Consider the following 27674-nt stretch of genomic DNA (forward strand, 5'->3'; position numbering starts at 1 on the left):
ATAATGCACGCCCTCGATCCACATGCATGTTTCCCTCCATATATTTTATGGCATGGATATAATAATTATAATATACAGTACTTTTTTTGAATAATAAAATTATGTGTTGCTGATAATTATGCCACAAATCTTTGATATAAAAAGAAATCTATAGACAGAAAATACTCACAGCGCCTGTACCAGTAATTATATATAGACATAAATAATAAGTCATTTGCACAAAATATCAGCAACAAATTTAAATTAGCTATTTCACATAAAATTTGATACAACAATTACATGTACTTACAAACAAACTAGGGTGGAGTGTTAAAAGTCTAATTGCAGCACTTGGGTTTTTTCTTGTCGCTGCCGCCCTTACCAACTTTAATAGTTCCTTCTCTGCCTGACGAAGACTTGGCCGAGTCTTTCTTGGTCTGTAGTACCAGCCGAGTGATTGCAAAGAACACCTGACGTGTGTATGTATGCATGTGGGGAGGGGATGAGTACTAGTACGTATGCTTGTGGGGGATGAAACTTGAGAGTAATTGAGAGGATTTGAATCCTTAACCTACTCTGCCGGGATTATCTACCATCAATTCTATGAAGCAACAAAAAAGAAAAGCTCTAACAGAAAAATTATGGTACTACATGTACATACCCCAGAAAACTATAAATGCAGCAGTATCACTACACACTAGCTGCTCTGACCTCTTCCACGTTGAGATTCTCCTTAGCACTTGTCTCAAACAGCTCGATGCCAATCTGCTCTGAAAACTTAGTGGCATCTTCTGTTTGTACAACTTTCCTCTCTGGGCAGTCATTTTTGTTACCAACTGTGAGGTGCGTAGCACACATTTTAAACCATGATATGATAGTGAACAACTTAGTAAAGGCATATCGTGCAAAAGTGTGAGGAACTACATGTACATGTGCATGTTAGGAAGAAGTTACCTAAGATCCTGTTGACAACGTCACAGTTTTGATCGATTTCTTGAAGCCATCTCTTCACGTTGACAAAACTCTCTCCATTAGTCACATCGTACACCACTATCACTCCGTGTGTGCCTCGGTAGTACCTGCATGGATGAACACACATAAAGTATGGACAGTTGTGTGGCAATATCATGACATTACCACTAGGCCTTACCCAGCATAATTGAACCTAATACTGTGTAGCGTGTAATTTCGTGGGCAAGCTGACCTCCACAAAATTTGTCCCCACGAAAACGTAGGCGTGGCTTAACGGAACGCATGCAATGCAGTGCAAGAAGTGAAGTCAAACGAAATGTTTACTCATGAAAATCACTGTTTTCGAGTTGAACAAAATGTTTACCCCCATGCCCGCTATACGGTAGGTACCGTATAGCGGGTATATTTCGAGGGTATAAATGTTCGCGATGTTCGCGGATTGAGCCTCTACCGCGAAAATTTATACCCACGAAAATTTATATCTTTATTGAATAGTAGGCGTGTTCAGTATTATTGACCACACCTATCGACAATAAGAGGTGCCTCACCGTTATAGGCTAGGCCTGGATTCGAGGCTAAGGGTGTGGTGGTAACAGCTGCATGTTGATGTGCGCATGCGCCAAAAGGCTGGAACTCAGACCACGAAAATAAAATCCGCGAAATCCTTTGTAATGGTCCATCCGCGAAAATTTATACCCTCGAAATATACCCGCTATACGGTATAACAATTAGCTTCAAAATTAGGCCAGCTTAATAGGCACAAAATTCATCTTCATAACTTGGTAGTAAAACTACGTATAAATAGAAAATCGTCAACAGAAACAAAACGTTAAAACTATTACCGGAGGAAGCTAATTAAGCATTTCTCTGCGTAGTAAAAAAAGAAGAAGCATACATAGAATACAAACAAGTGAAGCTTCTAATACATTACAGTACGCAAGAATAACTGGGTTAATAATTTTGTCTACTTCATCATCAATGCTCAAACAAGCGTACTCCCCAGTCTGTAACTACAAGATCAACAACATTACTCTAGAGATGTCAAATATTTAGGTGTGCTGATCGACAACAAACTGAAGTGGTCAGCCCAAGTGAATGCCTCAACTGCCAAAGCAAACCGAATTCTCAACCTCTTGCGAAGGAACCTTAATTCGAGGCTCATCCATGCAGACCCTTGTTCGTCCACACTTGGAGTTTTGTGTACCCGTGTGGGCACCCACCAACTAAAAGACACAACAGCATTAGAGAAAGTACAGAAAAGGGTAGCAAGATGGGCATGCGCAGTGTGGAACCCCATCACGTTTTCCTGGAACAAATCCTACGAAGCGTGCTGCGAGGAACTGCAATGGTCGACTCTACAGCAACGCACGGACCTATACTCGCATTGTACCAAATGTACAAGATAATGAATCATTTGGACTGCATATAGACCCTACTACACACTACTCTCGCACAATAAGTCATCAACAAGAGCACACAATTTGTCCTTAACCTGCAAGAATTCTTAGAATAAACTCATATAGGGTACTCTTTTTATTATTTCATGTGGAACAATCTGCCTATCTCAGTATGCTCTAGTATCATACAACTGTTTTAATTAACGTGTTGTTTTCCTATTAGCTAGCTAACAACCTCACTTTTTAGCTCAAATTATACTCTTACTACATTATTTACCTAAGTACAGCCCCTTCCTTCCTTTTGGATAAAAACATGATACTTTGCGACTAGACTATTAAGGTTACGGTCAACCGTTTGCTCATTAATTATTCATGAGCTAGATCTAGTGATCTTTTCCAGCTAGAATGAGCTGGAAGTCCAGCTGAAACGCAGTAGTCATTTCATGGCTCGAATATACATTTTTACTATAAAGCTTAGGTACAGTCTACTGTAGCTTCACTATATGCAGGGCGGGTCGAAGAGATATTTTGAAAAAAGGCTACTGAAAGCTCACAAGAGGCTGTTTTCCTTGGCTCTGGCCGCCATTTTAAGTGGAGTTAGTCTACATATTATTATTTTGTGAGAGTTTGTTAACCTGGAAAGAAAAAAACGCTTCGACCCGCCCTCCAGAATGGTAAGAAGCATCATATTATAAGACCAAGAACACAGAGCTAGAAGTGTTTTTGGAAGTTTAAAATGACTACTAGTTTTGTGTTGTTTCTAGTAACTTGATAATCGCTCAGAGCTTCCACTGAAAGATGTTTTGAAGATTGATACTTGTCATACAGATTGATACAACGATATATTTATCATGTATGTGCTTCAAACTTCTCTCATGGCATCTATAGTTTCACAAAAATCATTATAAGAAAATCATGAATATTCATGAGCAAACTGTTTACCGGAACCTTAAACAGTGGCAAGCCCTTAGTTACCACAGACATGCCAAGGGTACCACAGAGATAATATTGTATTTACAAAGCCCCAGGGGTGCCCCTAACTGATGATAAGCAGACAAAAATAGCACAAGTAACTAAATTTAGTATGATATCATAGGAATAGCAAAGACATTTAATATATAAAAGGCCACATGCAAAGTCCTCTGCATGATCAGAGTCCTCTAATCAGAGCATGCCAAGAAAAAAGTCAGGTGGCTCTGGAAGGACCTGCTCCAGGTGTGGCTACACTAAGAACCCCAGCGGTTATTGCCCAACCTGCTACCAGTTGAAGAAAGCCAGCAGCTCAAGTTGTACAGCTACAACTGGACAAAGATGCTCCAAGTGTGGCCACACCAAAAACCCCAGCGGTTATTGCCCAACCTGCTACCAGTTGAAGAAAGCCAGTAGCTCAAGTTGTACAGCTACAAGAGCTTTAGCCACAGCTACAACTGGACAAATATGTTCCAAGTGTGGCCACACCAAGAATCCAAGCGGTTATTGCCCAACCTGCTACCAGTTGAAGAAAACCAGCAGCTCAAGCTGTATAGCTACATGCATGACAGCTGTAGCCACAGCTACAACTGGACAAACATGCTCCACGTGTGGCCACACCAAGAATCCCAGCGGCTACTGTCCAACCTGCTACCAGATAAAAAAACAAGATGAGAGACCCATTACTTCGACCGCAACAAACAGCTTTGTGAGCTTGATTGATGGGGGGCTGCTAGGGGTGCACGATGAATCAGGGTACTACGAAAGAGAGAAGATGGTGCACGGGGCTTCAGTAACAAGCCCAACCCGCTCAACTGAAGAGTACTCTACTACACCACGGAGGAGAGCAGACGAGTCCGGATATATCAGCGATACAGATGGTGATTCACTGGCACCCTCAAGAGAGATGACAGCAAGCCCTGTTAGGAAGACAGCACCAACATCAGCGATCACATTGAGAGCCTCATCAAGTCCAGTGTTGTCGATGACTACACAAGTTCCACACTTCGTAAGTACTATACATGCATGTAGGGAGGATGTACATATACATTCTGTATCATTAATGCAACCACAGCCAAATCTGAAATCCTAATTTGAATTATTGTAGCTGGTGTCCAGTCCGGTGTCGATGAATAAAAGCACACAAGTTCCACACTTCGTAAGTACATGTACTATACATGCATGTAGGGAGGATGTACATACACATTCTGTATCATTAATGTAACCACAGCCAAATCTGATATCCTGATTGAATTATACAATTCTTTGTAGCTGGTTGACAGTGGCCTACAAATAGAATCGACTACCCTCAAGAGTGCTTTGCCTACAACCTCCAACAGTGCCGCAACACCAAAAGCAACTACATCAACAGTACACCAAGCTACTGTAATCAACCCGCAAACTACACCCAGCCCAGAAAAGCAAGCTACATCTCTCACGGTGAAACAAGCTTCTGCGTGGGACATAGACAGCGAGCTATCTCCAACGACAACAGCCAGCCCAGAAGAGCAAGCTACATCTCCCACGGTGAAACAAGGCCAAGCTTCTGCAGGTGACTTGGATAGCGAGCTAGTTCCAACGACAACAGCCAGCCCAGCTAAATCTCCCACGGTGAAACAAAACCAAGCTTCTGCAGGTGACTTGGACAGCGAGCTAGTTCCAAATACCCTGGCTTCTACACCACCTACGGTTTCCCCGGCTATCACTTTAACACTACTCTCTGAACAAAGTGGAGACTGGAACTACTTTAGCAAGCGTATGATTCAAACAATGCCCAAGGCCACTATTCAAGAAATATACAAGATATACAATGAGGGGTTGATCGAGAGATACAAATTTGCAAGAAAAAGAATGCTTTGCAAAAACAGTGGCAACCTAAACGAGATGATACTATTCCATGGAACATCTAACGTCTCACCTAGCAAAATCATCAACTCTGAATTTGGATTTGATTTTCGATACTGCACCAAAGGGCTGTGGGGAGTTGGTACATATTTTGCAATGGACGCTAGCTACTCTAGTTCTTACAGCTATAAGCCACCCGGGCAGGGGCAGAAAGAGATGCTAGCTGCATGGGTGCTAACGGGAGAAAGCTATCGATGTGAGCCAGACGAGAAACTCAGAAGGCCTCCAGCCAAAAGTGTCGATGGAGAGGAGTACTACGACACTGTCTGTGGTCATGTGGGGGGTAGTGATGTGTACGTGGTGTATGACCACGAGAAAGCATACCCCAGGTACTTGATCAGATACACAACTGATTGACTGATGAATTGTAGTTTTTTTTCCACCATAGTCAATGTCATACATACTTCTATTGTTCATGACATTATTATGATCTATAGTCAATGCCAATTTTGTTCATTTCTTGTTACTCTTTTGAAACAGAACAATTTAAAAACAAGTTTGCCACTTCTATGTTATGTTGCCACATTCACGCAGCACTCAAAATTAATGTTGAGCTTCTATGTACATGTACATGTACACATGAACAAACACACAAGCCATAGACAAATGATAAATGTACCTGTGCCTATCCCAGTACCGCACCCTCGCAAAAATGCGCCCACCCCTCTTTTTCTTCGAAGTTCTTGCCTTGCACAAGGGATATTTTGACTCAAAATACGCCCACTTAGAATGAAGTGTTTGAGCATGCGCAGTAGCTACATGTAGTTAGACTATTTAACTCTTTGCTCGACCAAGATCAGATAAAATTATAGGTTTCTCTGTGTGGATCTGTTTGCCCTCAAAGGTGTATATATGCAGGGAACAACTAGTACTACTGTAGAGAAAGGGAACAACTAATTCAAATCTAAAACAATGTCTATCACCCAATTTTGATGACCTACAACTTTGTCCATCCTTCCTGCTGCTTATATATCACATGAGCAATGAATAGATAATGTACATGTAAGCCAAATTTTCTTATCAGCTTTAATCATGTGCATGTATTAGTTTATTATTGTTGTTGTCAATGAAATGTTCATACCACATGTATGTATTTTGTACGGTAACTAATCATAGCCACAAGTGTAAGCCCCAATTTGAGGCCGCGGTGGGCGTATTTTCCATTCGTGAAAATACGCCCAGTCCTCGATCTCTCAGTCCTCTCTCATGCCTAAAGTTTTTACAGTAAAAGGTGGGTGTATTTTCGTGAGGGTACGGTAAAAGTATTATTTTGTGCCTTACAATCCACCAACTTTTATCGTAGCTATAACCGCATAGCGCCTTATTTCAACGACCTACATTGGTAAAATTTCCGAGCAGTCTCGATCCCAGGCCTCTTTGTGAAAAGAGGGCCTGGTATCCACAGTTTGCATAGTAAATTTGTTAGTAAAACTCTTTGTAATTTATCAATTAACCTTTTATACTCTCACCCACGTGGTTGATTATTATAGTGGTAAAGAGAGAGAAATCGGTATCACAACTCTAGGCTCAGACGAGGAGCACTGATCCTACTGAGATGGCATCAAACAAGAACGCAGCGTCTGGAAGCAAGTAGACTTGCCAGAGCCGGTCGGTACTGACAGAAAAACGCCTACCACTCTACTACAAAAGAACAAAACCTGACTTTTCAACACTGGAGAGAACGTGAGCAAGAGCAAAAGAGAAGTAGAAGCCATCACAACAGAACTAATCACTAGTCTAGGCCATAAATGTGATAACTAGAGCACTAAAGTGCAAACTCTCGGCTGGTGACATGATCATAAAGAAACCAGAGGAGTGATATAATGCCGTGCATGTAGCATGTATGACTAGCACAGCAACTCAAGAGCAATAAAACTAAACCAGCATGCTGAAACATTTGAGAACATAGTTTTAGTGGTACATGCACTGTGGACTGGGATCACAGCAAAGAAACTTGGAGTCTTAGAGAATTATGGCTTCTGGGTAGGATCCAGAGCCAGCCAACAACTAGTCACAATTCTAGTTTTCTACTTTAGTGACCCTGTTCCATTGTTCCTGGTACGGGATCACTTCAGCTGCAAATACGTAGTCTATCTCGAATAAAGGCCGCGTGTAGATAGCTAGCTGCCAACGTGCAAGTTCAAGCTTCTTAGCTTTTGCTCGCTTTTATTCGACAAAGAGCTTTAACACCAATCTGCCACTATTAAAACTAATAACTTGTGTGAAAACTAATCCATGCTGTAAACGCAGCGCTGTGACATCCAGGTGAGTAGACTCAAAATACACAAACAAACAAACCAACGGACTACTATACCCGTGGCCACCCACGCGCGCCTCGGGTAACAAATTGTCAATGTCTTATTAAAAATGATACTGCTATGATTTGTGCAATGACATCATTATAAAATATAAAGTATACTGACTAATTTACTAAGATATCGATATCTCGACCCCCAAGATTCTTGGGGTGATTGACGCATGCGCAAACAGTGTATTCCAGGCCGTCTTTCTCCTTTGAAAGCGGCCTGGAATCGAGGCTAATTTTCGAGGAGCATAATTCGAGGTTCGAGGTCAATCCGTGAAAACTACAAAATTTAGAAAACAAAGCGCTATATGGTATAATACAATTAACCCTTTGTACTCACGTGGATGTGATGGTCCTGAAACGCTCCTGTCCGGCCGTGTCCCATATCTGTAGCTTCACCTTCTCTCCATTGATGTCAATCGTTCGAATTTTGAAGTCTACTCCAATAGTTGTGATGTATGTGCCTATAAGGTGAATGGAAATCACCAGAAAAGGTTAGTGACTTTCTGTTATTATATCTCGTTGTCAAGGTTACAAGGGTGTAATAAAAGTCATATAGTCCCCTCTGTGTCATATTATTGTTAAGTTGTGTACCCTTGAGGCATGATTTGGTCATATGGGGGGTCGTTGTGATATAAAACACATAATCATAGCATCCTCGTGTTTTATATACAGGCACAAACAGAGGGCGAGTTGCCTGTGTAAGTATTTCATGAATACTCGATCTCATGCTAAATTAATGTACATACATGACTGTACATGTAACTGAGTACTTCTAAAAGCCCAGGCTATTTAGAGGGTGTAACAAATAACTTCCCTTCTAAAATGAGTGCACAAGACAAAACATTGTGACCTTCTGCCAGTGTCCACATGCATTCTTTGATACACATGATACATCCGAGCGTGGTTGGTACATTTTTTTAAACAGCTACTCGAATTCATGCAATAATTATGTGGGCAATAATTATACATAATCAGGATATTTAGCACATCATAGCTGCACTACAAAAGGACTTCCCCATGTTGTCACGGCAACCCAGAAAAGACGAGAGGTTTGGCTCATATGAAGCCTATTAACCATATCGCTGCATATGATCTCAAGTTGTGGGCCGAGTCATTAAACAGGGCTTGGTAGCCATTTAAGGGCAATGCTGCACTAGTTGAAGGCCATATACAAACAGAGGACTTAGGAGTGGGTGGTAAGGGGTGCATCACATGGTATCAAACAACATGCACCTACACACAGGGGTTGCACATGTACCATTTGGTTGATACCAGTACCACATCAAATCATGTACATGTATAGACATATAGACTGGACTGAAATTTATCGAACACTTGCAGAGCATCTTACTCATTCTTCAGTGTACTACTGGTAGTGCCTCAGCTTTTCCTACTACATGTACTCGGAACAAACACAGTATAACCGCATTCAATGTGTACTCACTAGCACTGAACATACAAACACACCTGGCCACCCACCAACACTACACTTCCTGACCTATTCCACAAACTGTGCCAGCCACAGCCACAACACTCAAACAAACTTCCTTTCTAAGTACAAACAGAGCTTCAAACAATACAATTAAGAAAACACTACACACCCAGTAACTGGGTAATCATTATGCCTTGGTGCGCATGCGCAAGCGAGGTATACGGTAGTGTGTTTGTGTGTCTGTGTATCTGTGTGTGTAGACTGCTACAGCTGCTCAAGGATGAATCAAGTGCAAGTAAGAGTTTCTATAGGCTTCTAGTCATGTTTACTTGGACTTTAATTCGTGGATTTGCAAAATAATGCTTCGTTCTCGAGTTATGCCTAGTTTTGCTTACTTGGAATGCCATTGCAGCCTTTTCAGAAGAGCATGTAGTCAAACTTGTTTACCGAGTGTTGCTACTCTACTTAGTAGTTAGCTCTGCACTAGAACGCTAGCTATTGGTAGCTGCAAGAGTGAGAAGAGAGCTGCAAGGCCGGCTCTGCTAATGCAGCCATTAATTTTAGACTTGAACTTTTGGCATCGATCGCTTTTAACAACAATCATGGTCGATCATTACCCACTCTCTGAGTTTTTGCATGCAAATTGTTTATCATGTGTGTAAAAGCTATTAGTAGCTTTATGTTATGTAGCTTTGGCATCTCCACCGAGGCATCAGCACCTGCAGTGATTTCATTTTAATGGTACTTAAGTTCGGTATGAATATTGGTTAATTGGTCCTAATTTGGGCACTGTTTCTTACACAATTTAGGAAGTTGACTAATACGGACATAATTCTAGCAAGCATATGGAACACACAACACAGTAATATCTGTTTGCAAACAGCTATATCGCCTCACTCCATGGCTCAGTTATATATCCACACCTTAGGCTTACTACAGAAAAATTACTCAGAGTATCAAACGTATACCTTATGTACAGTGTATGTGTGTATACACGTGCATGTGACGGGTGGTTGCTATGAGTCTCATTCGATTAACATTCCTTTTACTGTCCAACCTCAAGTATGTACCATAATCAACATAATTTGACTCCCACTTCTATGCAGACAGGCGGCATCAATTCATCTATTAATACTAGTAAGGCAAGAATGTGACTAATCCTAAGGTTACGTACTATATACATGTACCATATAGCTGGTACTTTTCCGAATTCGTGGGCAAATATCTTTAAACACTGGACCACAAATATTTACCCACGAATGAAGCAACCTTGCCTACCTTTACCTGCGTGCAAGCAGCCAACCATGAAAATATTATCCACCAAGTGACTAAATATTATTCAACCACAAATGTTCCCCCCCCCCCAAAAAAAAATTACCCACTTATGGTATATGCACACGTATTCGTTCCACATACACCACATTCATTGTACAATATAACCTGATTTCCTATTAACCAAGGGATGGTAAGAGAACAAGCAATCTCTCGAGTTGAGAATAATCCTACGTACACTGAACATGTGCACCTTATGCTCATTGTAGTAACCAATCTCAATACACATGGCATTATTAATACACACAAGCATGGCACATCAAAAATTACATGTACACGTAGTAAAGTAGGGCTTAGCCAAACATTAATTTGGTGGAAAAGTTTGGAAGCAAACGAATTGACCCACTACCTCATTTATTTGTAACTCACCAGAGAAGAGATTGTCTGCAAATCTCAGCAACAAGCTGCTTTTGCCTACACCTGTGCGTGTGTGTGTGTGTGGGTGATCGGAACATTCAGACAACTCTTATGCAAACAGCAATAGATATACGTACATACGTGCCTATATGCACACAGAGAGGGAAAATTACTCTTTCAAGTATAATGGATTGTACTTCACTGTATACAGGTACAGTGTACATGTAGTACATAGCTACTACACATTTAATACATGCACCTAACAATATGCATGCACAAGTCAATCAAATCAGGGCACATTTCATTTTTGAGGGCTTTATTAAAGAACCTACCACTGTCTCCAATAATTAGCAGCTTGAACAGATGATCATACTCTCTTGCCATCTTTATACAGACCTCAAATACAGAATTTGGCTACACTCAAATAATTTATGCTGTGTCCACCCAACATTAATTCAGTGGACCTGCCCATTTCCCGTATACTCAACTGTATTATCCGTATACTAGTTTGAAATTCCGTGTCACATGACTGGTAATTTCTGCTTTAACCCCTTTGGCCGTGACATTAAATATTATGGTAAATAGGCGTGGCTATCTTTTTTGTGGCCCATGCTTTCTGCACTGCTTGCTAGAGAACTGGCTACCTATGGTATAGTACTGGTGTGCATATTATAGTATAGTAATCAAGCAAAGATCAGAGAATGGATCACATCTCGTTGTTGTACTGGCTAGGGTTTCTGGTGAAGATATTGGCTGTGCTGCTAGTGCTGAGGTATTAACACCAACACCAGTCATGTCATGATACCAGAGGGAGCATGATACCAGCTAACTGCAATCTAGTATACTCTGTTATTAAGTATGCACTGTATTTTTTTTTTTTGCCATGCTAGGCTGCTGGTGTGGGGTGTGTTCTATCTGGTCGACAGGTTCCTAGGGCTGAGTGTGACAGTCAGTGGGTGGAGGATCGGAGGATTTGAGAGTCTACAGATTAAGTATCAGCGTCTAGAACTGGTAGGTATGATCACCTGCAAGTGACGTTTATAGTAAATACATCTATTATTGTGAGGTTTGCATACCGAATTAGTTAACCTTTCATTTATGTTGTGTTAATGTTGACATTATAGATTATCTCTATCTCTATCTCATATCATAATCTGTGCCCTCATTTTGCAGCAAGTGAACGGGCTCCACATATCTCTGAGGTGGTTCGACCGCTCATGTCGGTAAGTGCTGACATCACATTCCATTTCTGTTAGTAATTAGAGCATTATCTCACTCGTGCATTTGTGCAAGTGTTGCAATTATTTTTAGTTCATTGCACTGCAGGCACTTCTTCAAAGTCAACATCAAAGGCACCCATGTGGAGTACGCTAAGACCCCAGGAGGAGGTAATTCAGCACCTGCCAGGCCTCGCAAAACTCGATTAAGTAATTCGCTGAAGAAGAGGCTTTTCTACTCAATAGTGAGGAGAATACTAAAGGTATGAGTGTATAGCTGCTAAACGAGTGTAATAAGTAGGAGCAGTGTTACAGTCGTGTGACTAGATTAATTAGTTGAGCTATTATAGTGTAAGTAGGAAACATACTTGCTCCAAGCGGGTGGCAGAACATTTCAAGCGGGTAAAAATTAACCTGCTAACCCCAGGTTAGTACATGTTGTTTACAAGCCCTTAAGTGAGATCCTTTGCTTCGTTTGCAAAGGCAGATATTATTGACTAACGTGCATCAATTGACACTGATACACATGCATTGGTGCCTAGCTTGCGATAGGCTAAGTAAATTACTTTTCTTTTAGCTATGGCACCCTCTCTGTAGCATTGATATTTAAATCACTCCACCCACTCAGTGGACGGAGGTGTCAGTGAAGTGCCTGGAGGTATGGGTACAAGACTACTCAAAAGAGGATGTTACACCTGGGGCTATGCTACAAGGCCAGTTGTCCATCATTGCCAAGCCACTTCCTCAAGGGTAAGACACCCTGCGTACTGATACGTATTGTGTGCGGGCATAGGTACAGAAATGTGTGCATTGAATGTCTGCATATGCAGTGAGCTGGGGCTGTCACTGGACGTGGAAAATATGTTGGGACAACTCTTTGTTCAACTGGAACAGGTAAACACATGGCTCAGTTTACTACGTATAATTATGAAGCCCGTTAGAAAACGAGAAGACTGCTACACCTAGTGTACTTTGTGTACTTGCACTGCATGTAGTTGCTTTGGCGGTGGTCTCTACCGTGTTTAGCTCACAGTTCTAAACAATGTGCACTTATTTTGACCTTACGTATCTGAGTACAGTGACCCGGCCTAGAGCCGTTTTTAGTAATGAGAATTGATTTGTGTAAAATTATTCACACATTCCCTGCACCCATCCTCACGACAGCCATGCACATACACTGAGGACGGTCTGTATCCGTTGGCTGACTTTAAGTTCTGTGCCAAAACGGTTCTCTTCCTCCAGCCCCTCTCTCTGAAGGGGGGTCTGGTCAAGTCAGTACAGCTCAATGTAGTCCCTCTCACACTCTCTCTATCCCAGCAAGGTAAGGGCTAGAAAATTGAGCTTTCTTGATTTGATTTCTAACTAGTAAGCTATTACATGCAGTAGAGCCTCTTCCACACTTGTAGCTATTCGAATAAGATTATAAGGCGAATGTGTATATATGTAAGGAGCACACTATATGGAGCGAGAGGGAAGGAGGAGATTGATTTTTATTTTTGTTATTTGTTTCTTTAAATACATACAATCACTCCTGATATAATGTATGAATCCTCCACCAGGACTATTGAGCAACCTACTCATTGACTACCAGCTCTCCTCACAACCCTCCACAAATGCCACACCCCCTAGCAATCCCCAGCAGAGACTAGCACTTCTACCTGAGGTTCGTGCACACTGAAATCTTTTTCCTCATGAGGTTTGTCATAATGTGGTGATTTTCCTCACACAGAAGGTTGAAGTGGTACTGGAAAATGTGAGCCTGTTGTACCAAGCCCTAGGAACCAGTAGGTACGTTACATGTACAGTACACTGTAGGTTTGAGTTGTCTAGGGCGGAGTGTTTCACTACTCTCTTTTACAATACAGTCTAAGAATGAAATAGCCGCATTACCTGTAGATCATGATTAATTTACATGAGCACTTTCGGTGCATCTTTGAACACAGATATATAATTTCCTGTTGTTCTTTGTTGCCTCCGTGCAGAGTGCTGTCATCCAAGGTGACGAGAGTATCAGTGGCAGCTGCTCTATCTCTGAAGGAGGACTCTCACCTGCCGAGCATGGACGCATCACTAGGAGTCCAAGGTGAGGAAAGGGTGCATTAATTCTGTAATGAAATAATCGAATCTTGGTGACAATAATGTGTAGATGCCAGTGACGGATCCAGGGAGATCCAAATGAGCAAATTAAAGGAACCCCCCCTTTGCTCAGAGTGTTAGAATTGATTTTTAGCCATCTAACAGTGATCTACAGATAATTTATTGTAATAATGTCAATACTGGCCTGTTCTAAGCTGTAGCTAAAAGCAGTGGCTTCTATACACTGATCACGTTGCAAGCTCTGCAATTATTAGTACAGAGATGTACATGTACATCTATGTAGGCAGAGATTGAACCGGAATTGAGCGTTACTCTAAAAATTTCACACTTTGCGCGGGGAGACTATTCACCCTAAGGGCTCGTTGTCCTTTAGGAACCACCTTTTTATAATTTCTGGATCCGCCACTGGATGCAACTTTACTCTGCATCTTCTTGAAGCATTCTTACTCGTGCGTTAAGTGACAGACAGCTTATACTAAGTATATGTACGTTGAGTGTGCAGGTACATGTATGTAGTATACGTACTGCAAGTATAAATTCATGTATATATTTCTACACTGATCCACCCCAGATCTCAAGATGGAGGACTCCCACAGCAGAAGAGCAGTCAGGTTACAGCAGCTGAGGCTGGTCTCCAAGGTGAGTCTCATCACGATATGATCGTTATACTGCATTTCCTTATGCAGCAATGAGTATCTTTAGACCCCTTCCTCCCACCGTTACATGCATGCACAGCATCTCTCGAATTTTCATCTCGCGTTACCCAGTAGTGTTATTCAAATGAATTTGTCAGCTGCCGTGATCGTCTAGAGGTTAGGACATTACGTTGTGGCCGTAATAACCCAGGTTCGAATCCTGGTCACGGCATTCTTTTTGCAACTCTACGCAAATTAACTACACAAACGTACATATGCATACAATGCATCTCTCTACACATTCACAGATGACCTCCAAAGAGCTCACCAACAAGCTACACATAGACTCATTCAATGCAACTCTGTGGGAGGAAGAGGTGTTATTCTGGTACAAGTACGCTCGAGAAACTCTTAATAAGATTAAAGTAAAATTGAAATCACGACAAAAAAAGAGCAGTCATCAATCACAACAAAATTCACCGAACTTAATATCATATTTGTTCAAGCTACCGTTGTCAGTAGTAACCAGTTTTGAGTCTTCTGATTGGTCGATTCAACTGCATTCTGAGGCACCAGCCTTACAAGCCAAAGAGCCATTATGTCGTATTGTTATGGCAACCTGTGCTGGTAACGTGCAGTGGGACTCATCTGAGGTCAACAAATCCACACTCTTAAAGTAAGCAGTTTGTGATTCATCGTGTACTATGTACAGTGTTAACCAGAATTTGCCGCCAACGTTGTATCAATTATCCGAGATTGAGCACTCTTCTACAGTGTTTATGCACAGGGCTGGTACCCTGACCAGGCAGTACCTAGCCTCTAGAGTTGTAGACATAGATGAGTGTACCAGGCATTGAGCACTATAATTATGTAGAAATATTAGTTAAATACATACATGCACACTGTAACTATTATCATAGAAGTACATGTACAAGCTAGCACTCTCACTAGCTGTTTATAAATATCTTCTAATTTATCGGACACTTCTAGTTATCCCAGACACTTTTCTGGGCAATTTTCGTTGTTCTAATACAGCGGACACTTCTGAATTTTTACAAATATCCAAGCATTGTAGCTTTATAGCCAGCAAGAGCTGCAATTAAGTAGATAGCTTTGAGGATTGATAGATAGCTATAGTGCAACTTTTCAGTTGCACATGCACTGTTACTCAGCTAGCTCGCATGTAACTGCATGCTTGTTCTAATTATTCCGGACACTTTGCGTCTATAATCCGTTCAGGGACAATTTCCAATTTTTTGCTGTCTGATAAATTTATACAGTACATGCAACTGTACGCTACACTTGTACATGTGTAGCTGTGTATATGCATGTGTACACTAACTTAGTAACCCCCCCAATGACTCACAGGTCATCGCTTCGTCTGGCCAACGCCTACCTCCATGTACCTGGCTACCACCCGACTGTTGATAACCCCACATTCTTCCGACAGCGACCCGATAACCCTCAAGCCCTTCCCTCATTGCATAGCCACCTTTGGGGGAGGGTTATCTCGATAGGAGTGCTTGTCCTCAAGAGTGAGAGGGAGGTGCAAGTTTCAGACAAAGATTGGGCGTGGCTTGGTGATGAGGGTGTGTCTGTGAGGGGAGAGGGAAGCAGTGTGATGCTGGAGTGGTCTCAACCAACAGTGGTTGCCATGGTGAGGGTGTTGGAGCATTTGAAGACAAATTATGGGATGTTTAAACATGAGGGGCGGAATGAAGGAGGTGGTCGAGACAAAAAGAGCACGGAACGGATGAGCAACCTACCACAAATAGACTTGGAGTTGCAACTCACAGACATCAATCTGTTCCTCTATGCCCTCACTCCAGGTAAATAACAGTGGGGTCCCATGCGTTATATTTCCATAAGCTGCTTGCCTTTATTTTCGATTAATTTTATACTGTAATAGGTAATATTACATTACGTACCACCGTAATTATTGTATCTCATTAAATTTATGTCATAATAATTATTATCATCTTCAAATCCTAATAACATGTAATTGCGCAATCATTCCAGACATGCAGTATTCACTGTTACAATGTGCATCTCACCATGCCCCCCCACAGAGCCCCCCACACTGATGGTGCGTCTAGACGCTGGCTCCCTCTCCACGACCCCCAGTCCCTCTCTCACCCTACACCGCCTCCTCCTGGACGACATGCACCTCTCATCGTTCACGCAGGTAGATTATAGTTGTATCATGAATGCATTCTACAAGCTACATACCTCGCTGAAAGTGTCATGCACTTTCTGGTCTTTATCACTATTGCCAGTAGGCACCATCAATTTCCTACATGTAGCCAGACTGCATGTAGCTACGTTGCTTCTGCGTTTTTCACATACCATACTTTTCCTACATCCATATTTTGTAGAAGATCTACGTGACTAAGTCAAGTACAGTGTACATTTGTATCTACATAATGTCATGGAATCATTCTACACATATAGTACATGTACAGGATCAGGAGTGCATGCACTCCTTTACATGTACCAGTGTACTTTTGTACTTTTGTAGATAATGTTATCTGATAACCATTGCATGCAGCTGCGTATCGCATGCTGGCCAGCAAGTTTGCAACTTTCCTTCTCTCCACCTTTGCAAATGCTAATGGCACCTTCTGTACTGTAGGTGTTTGTCTGCTCTGACACTGCCAACCTCCCCCATGGAGCAGGAGTGCTCTGTGTGGGATCCACTGGGATCACTTATGACCCCCAAATTCAGGTGAGCTTCATTACATGTCCTCAGGTGCTGGCTAGGCTGCCATTGACTAATTCATTTGTGGGATGGCGGGCTCCTATACATGTACTTCACTGGCTGTGTATAATCAATTTTGCTTTTTCTGTGTTTCTATTATTTTGTGGAAGGCATTTTTAATGCATGTACTATTTGAGTAATGTTTTAAACTATTGCACGTTTCTTTTGTTTGTGCGTACATGTACAATATACAAGACACACTTATCCACTTGTAGGATGTGAGTTTGACACTGACTGACGTCACAGTGAGCTGGTCCACCACTGCCCATCGCTGCATCTTCAGGGCCCTCACCTGTCTACAGGAGAACACCACCATGCTGAGAGGTCAGCCTCCTTTCATATACATGATTGTACATGTAGTACGTGTCAATAATACATACCCTAAATATATGTATTATTGTTGCGATATAAGATTTGATCTTGATCACGTTCTTGTGTGCAAGCTGGTCTGTACGTGAAGAATGCTTTTGTGCTGTTTTTAATACAGCTACGACGTCCCACCCGATCTGCTACTGGTGCTTGTTAAGTATTAATTACCTTCGTATGACTTTTCGCTGCTGCAGGTGTTCTTGGAATAGCCCCCACTCCTTCCCCTCGGACAGCTAAAGGGGAGATGGTTGCCGTGGGTGATGTGATGCAGGGTTACCTGCAGAAACTACCAGTGTCTCTGAATGTCCGTGTTAACAAGGCCAACTGTGTGGGACAGCTGGACAAGAGGATAAGGTGTGTGTGGGGGAGGGGCAGTGGTGGGAAGGGGATACTATTCATGTGCATACATTGTACCTTATGCTCACTTATGATTTCTCCACATACTTTTAGTGTGCTATAATATTATGCTTAAAATGTGCATAAAAGCTTGTCTCAACATAGTCTCAAAATTAATACATAGCTGCTACATGAAGGTGTACAATTTAAGTAACATACAATCCAAAGAGTGTGTACTTCACTCTCTACCCCCTCCCTGCAGAGTGTATATGTCTCTCACCAACATCCAGTCCAGTGTGAATGGCGGTGTCTTTATGACCAGCTCTCAAGAGATCGCGGTCACTTTCGACCACGCCAGAATTATGACTCTGTTGGAGTTCATTACTCGATTCCCTCAGCAGGAGGGCAAGATGGTGGAAGAGAGGAAGGGACTCAAATACCAGCTGCAACAGCAGAGCAACTCTGTCCTGTGAGTGATGCCCTTATACCGTATAGCGCGAAATGTTCGAGGGGCTTAATTTTCGCTGGGTCCACGAAATTGATTAGCTGCTTTAATATTAAAGGCGTGGCTTCCGGTAAGCAGTCAACCCACAAAGATTATGCAACGAAATGCTTTTAGAGGCCATTCCACGGAATATAAGTGCCTCAAAAATTTCGCAGAATACGGTACTTCAGTAAAATAATATTGCTTTTAGCTAGGGAACTAAAAAGTGTGTAAAGTGTGTGTGTGGTTTTGCAGTAAATGGTGTGGATTGTTCGGGTGATTGATCAATGCCATTGTGGTGTGAGTTATGTGAGCTGTAATGTAGTATTGTCAATTAAGGTAGCAAGCGTGTAATAAGAGTCATACAGTCCCTTCCGTTTTTTCTGTGTTCACGTAGCCTCAGTGTAAATTTGGTAAAGGTTGTTACGATATAAAACACATAATATATAGCTTGATACCGAGTGTTGTATGAAAAACTACCCGAGTTACGTGAGAGACACTGCATTATGGTAGTTGTCATGTGACAGGGTGTGGCAATGATGGTGTTCCACGTGATAGGAGCTCACACCACTGAGTGTGTGTGTGCACTGATCTGTAGCAATCAATACTGAGCCACTACTCAGGAGCAGCGAAATTCCGCTTTAATTAATTTTTGCTTGTATCAAATTTGTATTGAAGTTTCTAGTACATGTATGACTCGTGTAATCAAGTTGAAGGTTGTTTACGTACATGTATAATTTATACAGATGTATGTATATGTATACTCATAAGTATCAATTTTGGACCACACTACCACAGGTGGTTGCAGGCGTATCGACTGGACCTCATCTTTCCTCACGACTACAACTTCTCTCTCGCCTATGACAAGGTACAAGCCTACTTGGCAGAATTTTAGAATTTTAGATTAAGTTTTATCTCATCACTTCCCATACAGCTGTACATTGTTCATTGTATCTCCCGTGCAGCTGACTAATGTGAGGAAGTTTCTCCAGAAGCTTCACTCTGGTTCCCCTGGTAACAGTGACCCCTCCATACGGTACCTTCTCCCTGACGTCTCCGCAGAGTGTGAGGATATTGTGCTACAAGTCAGCGATGACCCATTCGAGATGAAGCTTAGAGCTAACTACGAGGTGGGGCTGGTATCAATGGGGTGTGGGAGAGGGTGTGGCTAGTATTGGTATATATATATATATATATAGGTAATAATTACTGGCAGAACTGTGCATGAAAGTGGGGAATTGAGCTAGGATACTCCTTCAGTTGCAAGCTAGTGGGTTAGGGTTACTAGGGTAGGGCACGTGTACGGTTACAGGCAATTCGGTATAATATGTCAGTTGTATGGATTAGGAATTTACATGTATAATGCATGCACATATGGATCATCTTGATTTGGCTTATACATGTAGCTAACTATTCCCATCCACCTCCTTTTCTAACCCCACCCCCTCCAGCTGTTGTGTGACGAGGCAAAGGAGAAGAGCAAAAGACGAGAAGCGTTTGAGGAGAAACTGAGCCAAGTCCGACAGGAACAGGGCGTCACTGCCGTGTCAGGTGACTACACTCATCCCCATATAATCCTTGTAGTGTTAATTGTAGTAGTTGCATGTACACAGTGCATACTGTAAGTGTCCCTCCATTAACTGTTTACGTAAATCAGAACTGCTAATGCTTAGCTGTGTGGAGTAAAGGCTTGAAAGAAATTTATTCTGAATGCTCAAAATCTCAAGTTGCAAAATCTGCCTTTTAAGAATATATACTGTAATGTACTAACACGTGCTTTTTTCTTACTTATTTTTTTCTTGTGCACCCAGGAGAGAAGGTGCAAAGTCTATATGCCTCTCTTGAGGTGACGGACAGTGAGATCTACTGCCAGAGGGCGAAGACTATGTACAGCTGCCCTGAAGAGATTACTACCGGACTGTTCATGTTCTCAATGGAGCACACCAAGCTCGGGGCACTGTTTGACCCCACCCTACTGGGGGAGGAGAATCTGGTCAAGAATCTGCGAGAGATTGACGCTCAAAGGTGGGTCTGCATGTATGGGAACATGGGAACATGTGTAAAAGAGGTAACTTTTAACCTGTACATGTACATGTAGATCAAAGTACATACATGTACATGTGTACGCACAGTCATACAATGCATACTAGTGTGCCATAACTATATATACTTGTACATGTACATGCATGTATGATATTGACACCGACAGTCATACCTTAGTGTCCTGAAACTGAGTATGCCCACACCAACGTGTGAACTAGTCATATAAAATTGTCACTCCACTTTTCCTTGTGCAGTCCCTTGCCCGAAGGCTACAGCTTCTCCACTTTGTTTGGTTGCTATGTGACAGGCAGCACTGACAAACTGCAGGTGAGCCACTACACATGGTGTAAATTCAGGTGCATACATGAATACACAACATGCTGATTTATCATTGTCACATGATTCCTGCCCCCCAGATGCAAGTACGAGACTACCCTGCCCCCCTTATTGCCATCACTGAGATTACCACCACTGGACGCATGGTTCTGGCCGAGCAGGAGGCTCGTGACAGAGGTGAGGGTGGTGTGTGTGTGTGTGTGTGTGGGCGTGTAGTGCACGTACTATGGTAAATGAAGGTGGGGCTCGATTTTTACTGCATATGGGTAGGTACAAAGACAGATGAGTCTGCATGTACATGTACGTGCATGTATATACAAAGCCAATAGCCATTACACAAAATATACAATAATTATGGTAATGGTGCATAATTATCGATTTGGGGTTGGTACAGTCATACAGCTACATGAATGTACCGTTTGTACCCTCCCTGCATTTATGTACACTCCTCTACAGAGGTAAGGTCAGCTGTAGTGGAGGTGGGTCATCCATGGTCCAGTGTCACTGTGAAGAGGAAGCTACCTCCACTCAAGTATTACTATGACTTGGAGATGAGTAAGTGTATTTTACAATGCAAAATTAATCACATGACGGTCACAGCGGTAGACTACATGTACATGTGTAGTTTATGCTTACATGTATTGTAATTATTCTCCATCTACGTACATGTATTTTGTGGCAAGAAGTTCAATTCAGGGGAATTACATGTACAACTTTATGCATTGTACAGCTTCTTGTTTGGTTCTGTTTACTGCAGTACATGTACTTAACATTATATTGGTCAGAGGGGCTCTATAGTGTACATGTACGTGTGAAAGCAGGAGGGTATTTCACTGAGGTGTTCCATTTTAAGTTGTTATTTGGGTACTTGGAGGTGACCTTCCAGCTGTTTGTACAGCACCTTAGCCCTTATGGTAAGGCCCATTGTACAGGGCAGCATGCTAGCTACATGTACACACCTTACTGGGAGATTCATGTGTACAGTGTGTCTATAATTAGTTGCCACTTCGATGTCGTTGCATGGAGTTCTTCCAGAGGCCCTGCCTGCGTACAGTTAAAGAGACTAAAACATAATTATTATACATATATATGTACCCTTGTTCTCACTCCTGCTCCTCATTATTGCTGCTCGCTCTTTCGAAGTCTACTTACATGTACCTACATTCAAGAAGCTGAACAGTTATACCGTGTAACGGGTAAATTTGGCACGCCTAATATATTTGGCGAATGAGGTAATTGAACTGTATTCTCGATTTTTAATTCCATCATGCTGCATGGTATTACTGGGACGAGTATCAAGCAATTGTCATTGGCGATTTTTAATAGGCGACCCTTACCTTGAATCACCAAATTTCCCAAATTAATTCGTCACCAATTACATGTGTAATCTCATATGTACTTTGTACTGTTTACTACTGGTTGTGCAACAAGAGTACAACTTCAACTCAGGGGAATTCACATTTGTACAACTTTGTGTTTACTTTCATTATGAATTATACAGCTTCTTTTGGTTCCTGATTGACTATAATTGGTTGATTCTCAGCATCTCTATGGTGTGTGAGAAGGCATGAGGGTATTTACTAGTTTAGGTGTTAGTACTCTGAGTACCTGGGGTGACCTTCCAGCTCTTTGTACAGCACCTTACATGTAGCTTGTATCGTATGACCCATTGTCGACGTGATAGCTATAATACCTTATCGGGAGATCATGTGTGTCTAATTACTTACCAAGATTTTAGAGAATTTTGATATAATATGCAATTTTGTACAGTGCCAGCTTGAGAGTGATTGATAGACTATTATAAAACAGCAGCATAAAATAAAAGTGAAAGTGAAAGATTACTAATGAAATTGTTATAACTGCAGATTCACATCTGTTTTTTTTTATTAATGAAGTTTTGATAAATAGTTTAGAACTTGATAACTTCTTTCCTATCGTGAGCCACGTATATATAACCATCGTTATCGATTGTAAGCCCCTCGGGGTGTGTCAGGACGTCTTGTCCAAATGTTGTCACTAGGTTACCTTCTTTTGTGAACACAAACACGCAGTTGCTTTCCCAATCAGCAACATATACATGATCTCCGAACACTTTCATGCCAGCTGGTTTAGTAAGCCTTCCGTGGGCAGATACTGAGTTGAAGGACCTTCCTTGAAGCAACGACCCTGATCGCTTTGGACTGATAGTTCGTATCAGCTCTCCGTTTGAATCTAAGACGACAATCCTCTGGTTTCCATGCTCAACAACGTACAGTTTCCCGTCTTCGTCGATATCGATATCAGTAGGCGTACACTGCACTCCAGATTTTACACTCTTGGTAGTGATCGAGTCACGATAGCTCAAATCGGTGTCAAGGATGCGGATTCGATCTTGTTGGCTGTCACAGATGTAGAGCTCGTTACTTTTGGTTAGAATTATTCCGTTTGGAAATTTAAACTGCCCTGTCATGGTCGATTTGAGCCTTTGGCCTGATTTATCAAACTTGTGCAGCTTGCTGTCTTGGGCAGTACACACATACAAATTACCGTCTTTGTCGTAGAGCGCACCAGTTGGTAACATTGCGGGTAGTTTGATCAGTTCTCTATTTCCTTTAGAGTCGATTATAGTGAGCAAGTCGTGATCGTGATTTGAGACGAGTAGTTTGTCCATACTGTAAGAGAGGCCTGATGGGCTCTTTAGATTTTCTATCTTTTTAACTGGTGTACCGAGTTGTAGTGGAGGTTTAGTCACAAAGATTTCGTACGGACTTTGTGCAATGTGACACCCGTTTACCTCAATGCTGAGCTTGTAACGGCCTCTGTTAGCAACTTGGATAGTGATTCGATGTTGCCCTGCTCCTATGTCAGTGATTTGCATGATCCCCGGAACTTCGTCTCTCACTTGATGAAAATCGACACTCACGCTCTGTCTTCCAATACACGGCTTTCCACTAGAATCGAGGATACTCACTTCCAAAATCCCACGTGTGTTAGTTTCGAGATACGAAAGAGGGGCACCAACAACTGTACTCTTTTGTGAATCAGCCAGGCTAAAAATGTAACTGTTCTCTCTCCAGATATTTGCATGTGCTTCTGCAGTAGATATCTCAATACCCACGTCCCCTAGCTCACACGGAATTAGGTTGAGAGATGTGAAATCTTCTTGGGCCGCATTGATGCTTGATTTGAGGTCTTTCTGAGTTTTGATTAGCTCAGGTTCGGGAGTTGCTTGTTTGGCTGTTTCTATGGACGATAGCGTATCTTGAAGCTGGCTGCGTGTTTGTTGTATTGTGTTTGCTTGTTGGCTAATGTTTCTGAGTTTCTCTTGAATCTTTTCTGAAGCTTCTCTTTCGAGTTCACTTTTCTCCTGTTTCAGCTTAGAGATTATCTCAGCAAAGGCAATATCAATCGACTCTTGCAAAAGTTCTCCTTGTGATTTTATCGCAGCCTCTGTTTCCTTCACCTTCTGCAACGCCACATTAGCTTTTTGTTCCATTTCTTTCAGAGGTTCTGCCAATTTGTCTAATTCTCCCCTAAATCTCTCTGCAATTTGCCCTATGAAGCCAGTTCGGTGATCTTTATGCTTAGTACCATCTAGCACACAATCTCGACAAATTAGCTCGCTACACGTCTCACAATACATGGCTATAGGTTGTGTCTTGTGCTCTTTGCAAGCATTCGGAAGATCCTCCGCTTGGGAGCTAATTGAAGCGTGGCGAAAACTTATTGTCAGCTCATTGTACACATCTTTCAAACGGTTGATATGGAAAGCAACCTGGAAATCTGTCACTTGGCCATTTTGCACTTGGAAAACCTTTCGACACTGTGGACACTCGATGGTGCTGTTTTTTCTGAACAAGGCTAGACGCTCGAGACAAGCTGTGCAATAGCAATGGTCGCAAGGTAGCTTTCTTGGTTCTTGAAAGACAAGCAGGCATAGAGAACAAGTGATCTCACCCTCTAGCTTGTCCAAACACTCGGCCATATTTTCTCTGGCTGATTTGCTTGCTTGCTCTTTAGCCCGAGTTGAGTATAGGCTGGGACTTTTGTATGTGTTCTGTTCTCTTTACTGTTGACAAGTAACCTTGTACATGTAGCAAGAATTAATGATAGAAGCTAAGAGTTGAAGGTTTATGTATAGCTAGCTATAATAATTATTACACAGGGCTGTCTGAACGTGGGTGGTTATCACTGCTATAGTTGATATTGTCACATGTTTGTGGTCTGACCTTCTTATAAGGCAAGTACATGTACATGTGTAATTTGTTGTGTACACCATATGGTCAAAAGCAATGGAATGTTGAGTGATTAGTTTATATTACCATCTCCATGATAGTACCAAGGGCGTATAAAAAGAGAGAGGGTATGCAACAGCTTGCGAGCAAAAACCAAAAGGGGCAGTGGAAAAGTACAGTAATGTCAAATTCGATTTTTGTGTACAGCACATTTTTTTGCTTGTACGTAGGGTAAGGAGTACTCTAAAAGTGGTTGATAGTCAGTTGCATGCCCTCTCTCTTTTTATATGCACTTAATGGGTGGTAGGTATTTAATACGGCGTGTATAATTATTATAATTATTATAATATATCAATAAACAGTTAGGTTAATGTGTGTTGCATGCACACGAGTGTCTGTCACTGTTGCTACATATAGCATATTCATCGGGTTTAGAATGCGAGGTTCTTTTGATTTAGGTTTTGCATTCATAGATCGCAAATGAAAGACACGCGGAAATTGGCCGATGACCGGCTGCTATTTTGTCACTGTATATGTCATCAATAAACAGTTAGATTAATGTGTATGTGTGTATGTGCACACATGAGTGTCTGTCATGACACTGTTGCTACAGCATATTCAGAATGCGAGGTGTCAATTTAAAGTTTTTGTATTCATGAATCACAAATTATAAAGACATGCGCGTACCATTCGCAATAGGTAGAAAGGAATTAGGGCTTGTACAGTGTGATTCTCAAATGATTAACTATAGTACACATTCGAAACCCGATACATGTACGGTAGTTTAGGACACCATGTACATTACATAATTATGATACTACGTATTGTGTGATTGGTGTTGATTTGTTGTGCCACTTGTACAGCCTCCGAGACGTGGGACATTCTGCACGGGCCGTGTTTGGAGCCAGCCCTTGCTCAAACAAGCATCGGATTAAGTGAGTCATTAGTTTACGATAGAGTTGGATTTGAGTTATGAATTATTTTGCCAGGCATAGCAATGGTATGGTATATGATATGCAATGGCAATGAGTGTGTTGTGTTAAAAGGGGCGGCAGTGAGGGGGAATTTTCTGCTCTTAAAACCCTATTATAACTCCCCCTGAAATTCTATACATCTTATAACATTACTTTGTACGTATGAAACTGCTAGCAACGTGACCTTGGGCTAGTATTTTTTTTCATATTATACATTTCCTGGAGCGCCCTCAAGCCGGCAGTGTGCATGCTTGATTAAATGTCATTCCACTGGGACACCAATCCTTTAATGACGTAACCCTGGTTAGGTGGGAGAGCTCCTCAGGTACATTTTAAACCTGCCATTCCTAGTTCTCAGGGCTAGCTTGCTACCTGAAACTACTATAGGCTAGATTGCCTTCAGAAGTAAGTTACTATACTACAACTGAATGTGTGGATGAATCTACGCACATTGACAATAATTTGTGAAGCTCTGTGTTCAGAACAAGAACGTTGTTTTAGTTGATGAGAGCGTTCTGTATGGAATAAATGAGTATGTTCTAATGCATGGTGCAGTTACAGTGTGTGCAGCAAAGACATAATTATACTGGAAATGTATTATTTGAAATACTGTTTTCAGCAGCCGCATTTTGATTGGGCGGCTCTGGGTTCTTTGTATCTTTGTGGTTTCATAGCTTTTCCTATTATATCGAACATCTCTTGCACACCTTCACCTGTCTTGGCCGATATTTCAAACACAAATTCTTCCGAAATGTCTTTGTTCTCTGCAAAACTTTTTGCTCTAGATATTCTGACTTGTCGATCATCCTCTAAGTCCTTCTTTGTTGCGACGACGGCCTTGATGATATCATCTGTCTTCCTAACACCATACTTGTGGATTTCATTATTCCATGTTACTAGTGACTCAAAGCTGTCTTGACTGGTCATATCGTACATGAATAAAATGGCTTTGGCCTTTCTGAAGTAGACTGAGTTGAGCCTAGTTCTTGCGTTAGGGTGATCTACATTGTATTGCATCTGCTTGTCCACTCCAGCTGTATCGAAGAGCGTCATCTGGAGTGACAACAAAATTAATAATAAGCTTGTACTGAAAGTGATCGATAATCAGCTTCTGGATAGCCTATTGTCTTTATTGTTTTAGAACATACAGAGGGCCTATTTAAGAGACATAAGCCCAAGTTTGTTTGTAAGCTCAGCAAAATTAGTTACTCACTGATATGTCGATACCGTCTATCTGCCACTGTTTCTGATGCTCTGCAGCCATTGTTCTCGATGGTATATCCTCCTTGAATATCCCCTCTTTGAATAATAGGAATAGAGTTGTCTTGCCAACTCCACAGTTGCCAGCTAAGATAACTTTGTCATTGGGGAAATCATCCTCGAAACTTGCTGCAACAGATGAAGGGACAGTCATATTCAGATCTAGCTACTACACCCGCTAGCTGGTTACTAAACAAGCTCAAGTGTTTGTGTCAGCCAAAACAGGGAACTCCCCCACTTGTTCTGCACTGCAGCTTTTAGCTTTGACGTTCCTTACCATATTTGTGACTGTGGTTTTTT

The 27674-nt window shown here is 41.7% G+C and overlaps 5 protein-coding genes and 1 non-coding gene across 7 annotated transcripts in view; 3 read left to right on the forward strand and 3 right to left on the reverse strand.

Moving 5' to 3' along the window:
- Window positions 1-53: 53 nt before the first annotated feature.
- LOC135340141 (ras-related protein Rab-35-like) lies at window positions 54-11133 on the reverse strand. Its single transcript, XM_064536467.1, has 6 exons — window positions 10984-11133; window positions 10664-10714; window positions 7868-7991; window positions 934-1058; window positions 691-815; window positions 54-449 (listed from the first exon to the last, which is right to left on the reverse strand). The coding sequence occupies exons 1-6, from the start codon at window positions 11033-11035 to the stop codon at window positions 318-320; spliced, it is 609 nt and encodes a 202-aa protein (XP_064392537.1). The 5' UTR covers window positions 11036-11133; the 3' UTR covers window positions 54-317.
- LOC135340136 (mucin-2-like) lies at window positions 3431-5732 on the forward strand. Its single transcript, XM_064536463.1, has 3 exons — window positions 3431-4326; window positions 4426-4476; window positions 4590-5732. Exons 1-3 carry the CDS (start codon window positions 3520-3522, stop codon window positions 5577-5579), a joined length of 1848 nt encoding a protein of 615 aa, XP_064392533.1. The 5' UTR covers window positions 3431-3519; the 3' UTR covers window positions 5580-5732.
- Window positions 11134-11247: 114 nt separating the features above from the next.
- The window catches only part of LOC135339627 (bridge-like lipid transfer protein family member 2), a 45853-nt gene continuing 29426 nt past the window's right edge, over window positions 11248-27674 (forward strand). For both annotated transcript variants that reach the window (XR_010396028.1, XM_064535780.1), the window contains exons 1-26: window positions 11248-11423; window positions 11542-11662; window positions 11825-11874; window positions 11978-12131; window positions 12497-12618; window positions 12699-12762; window positions 13033-13189; window positions 13428-13531; window positions 13598-13656; window positions 13851-13951; window positions 14537-14604; window positions 14909-15276; window positions 15969-16429; window positions 16670-16785; window positions 17233-17325; window positions 17574-17682; window positions 17922-18081; window positions 18326-18532; window positions 19346-19415; window positions 19513-19677; window positions 19999-20098; window positions 20359-20572; window positions 20845-20917; window positions 21007-21103; window positions 21383-21481; window positions 26004-26075. Coding sequence is in view for 1 of the 2 variants with exons in the window: in XM_064535780.1 (XP_064391850.1) it covers window positions 11353-11423; window positions 11542-11662; window positions 11825-11874; window positions 11978-12131; window positions 12497-12618; window positions 12699-12762; window positions 13033-13189; window positions 13428-13531; window positions 13598-13656; window positions 13851-13951; window positions 14537-14604; window positions 14909-15276; window positions 15969-16429; window positions 16670-16785; window positions 17233-17325; window positions 17574-17682; window positions 17922-18081; window positions 18326-18532; window positions 19346-19415; window positions 19513-19677; window positions 19999-20098; window positions 20359-20572; window positions 20845-20917; window positions 21007-21103; window positions 21383-21481; window positions 26004-26075 (3475 nt within the window). In the remaining variant the exon portion in view is untranslated. The remainder of the gene's footprint in view (window positions 11424-11541; window positions 11663-11824; window positions 11875-11977; window positions 12132-12496; window positions 12619-12698; window positions 12763-13032; window positions 13190-13427; window positions 13532-13597; window positions 13657-13850; window positions 13952-14536; window positions 14605-14908; window positions 15277-15968; window positions 16430-16669; window positions 16786-17232; window positions 17326-17573; window positions 17683-17921; window positions 18082-18325; window positions 18533-19345; window positions 19416-19512; window positions 19678-19998; window positions 20099-20358; window positions 20573-20844; window positions 20918-21006; window positions 21104-21382; window positions 21482-26003; window positions 26076-27674) is intronic.
- Window positions 14761-14832, forward strand: Trnah-gug (transfer RNA histidin (anticodon GUG)). Its single transcript has one exon. It is a non-coding gene; the product is annotated as a tRNA-His (tRNA).
- LOC135339673 (tripartite motif-containing protein 2-like) lies at window positions 22654-25119 on the reverse strand. Its single transcript, XM_064535905.1, has one exon. It carries the CDS (start codon window positions 24888-24890, stop codon window positions 22836-22838), a length of 2055 nt encoding a protein of 684 aa, XP_064391975.1. The 5' UTR covers window positions 24891-25119; the 3' UTR covers window positions 22654-22835.
- Window positions 26558-27625, reverse strand: LOC135339801 (uncharacterized). Its single transcript, XM_064536073.1, has 2 exons — window positions 27328-27625; window positions 26558-27167 (listed from the first exon to the last, which is right to left on the reverse strand). The coding sequence occupies exons 1-2, from the start codon at window positions 27526-27528 to the stop codon at window positions 26730-26732; spliced, it is 639 nt and encodes a 212-aa protein (XP_064392143.1). The 5' UTR covers window positions 27529-27625; the 3' UTR covers window positions 26558-26729.

This window comes from Halichondria panicea, chromosome 8 (genome assembly GCF_963675165.1).
Source record: "Halichondria panicea chromosome 8, odHalPani1.1, whole genome shotgun sequence".
NCBI classification, from domain to species: Eukaryota; Metazoa; Porifera; class Demospongiae; order Suberitida; family Halichondriidae; genus Halichondria; species Halichondria panicea.

Excerpts from the sequence above, each read along its gene's own strand:
- LOC135340136 (XM_064536463.1), top strand. The coding sequence starts at position 3,520 with ATGCCAAGAAAAAAGTCAGGTGGCTCTGGAAGGACCTGCTCCAGGTGT. Across the intron at positions 4,327-4,425 it reads CTACACAAGTTCCACACTTC|CTGGTGTCCAGTCCGGTGTC; the intron begins GTAAGTACTATA and ends GAATTATTGTAG. Across the intron at positions 4,477-4,589 it reads GCACACAAGTTCCACACTTC|CTGGTTGACAGTGGCCTACA; the intron begins GTAAGTACATGT and ends AATTCTTTGTAG.
- LOC135340141 (XM_064536467.1), bottom strand. The coding sequence starts at position 11,035 with ATGGCAAGAGAGTATGATCATCTGTTCAAGCTGCTAATTATTGGAGAC. Across the intron at positions 10,715-10,983 it reads GCTAATTATTGGAGACAGTG|GTGTAGGCAAAAGCAGCTTG; the intron begins GTAGGTTCTTTA and ends ACACACGCACAG. Across the intron at positions 7,992-10,663 it reads TGCAGACAATCTCTTCTCTG|GCACATACATCACAACTATT; the intron begins GTGAGTTACAAA and ends TTCACCTTATAG.
- LOC135339673 (XM_064535905.1), bottom strand. The coding sequence starts at position 24,890 with ATGGCCGAGTGTTTGGACAAGCTAGAGGGTGAGATCACTTGTTCTCTA.
- LOC135339801 (XM_064536073.1), bottom strand. The coding sequence starts at position 27,528 with ATGACTGTCCCTTCATCTGTTGCAGCAAGTTTCGAGGATGATTTCCCC. Across the intron at positions 27,168-27,327 it reads TAGACGGTATCGACATATCA|ATGACGCTCTTCGATACAGC; the intron begins GTGAGTAACTAA and ends TTGTCACTCCAG.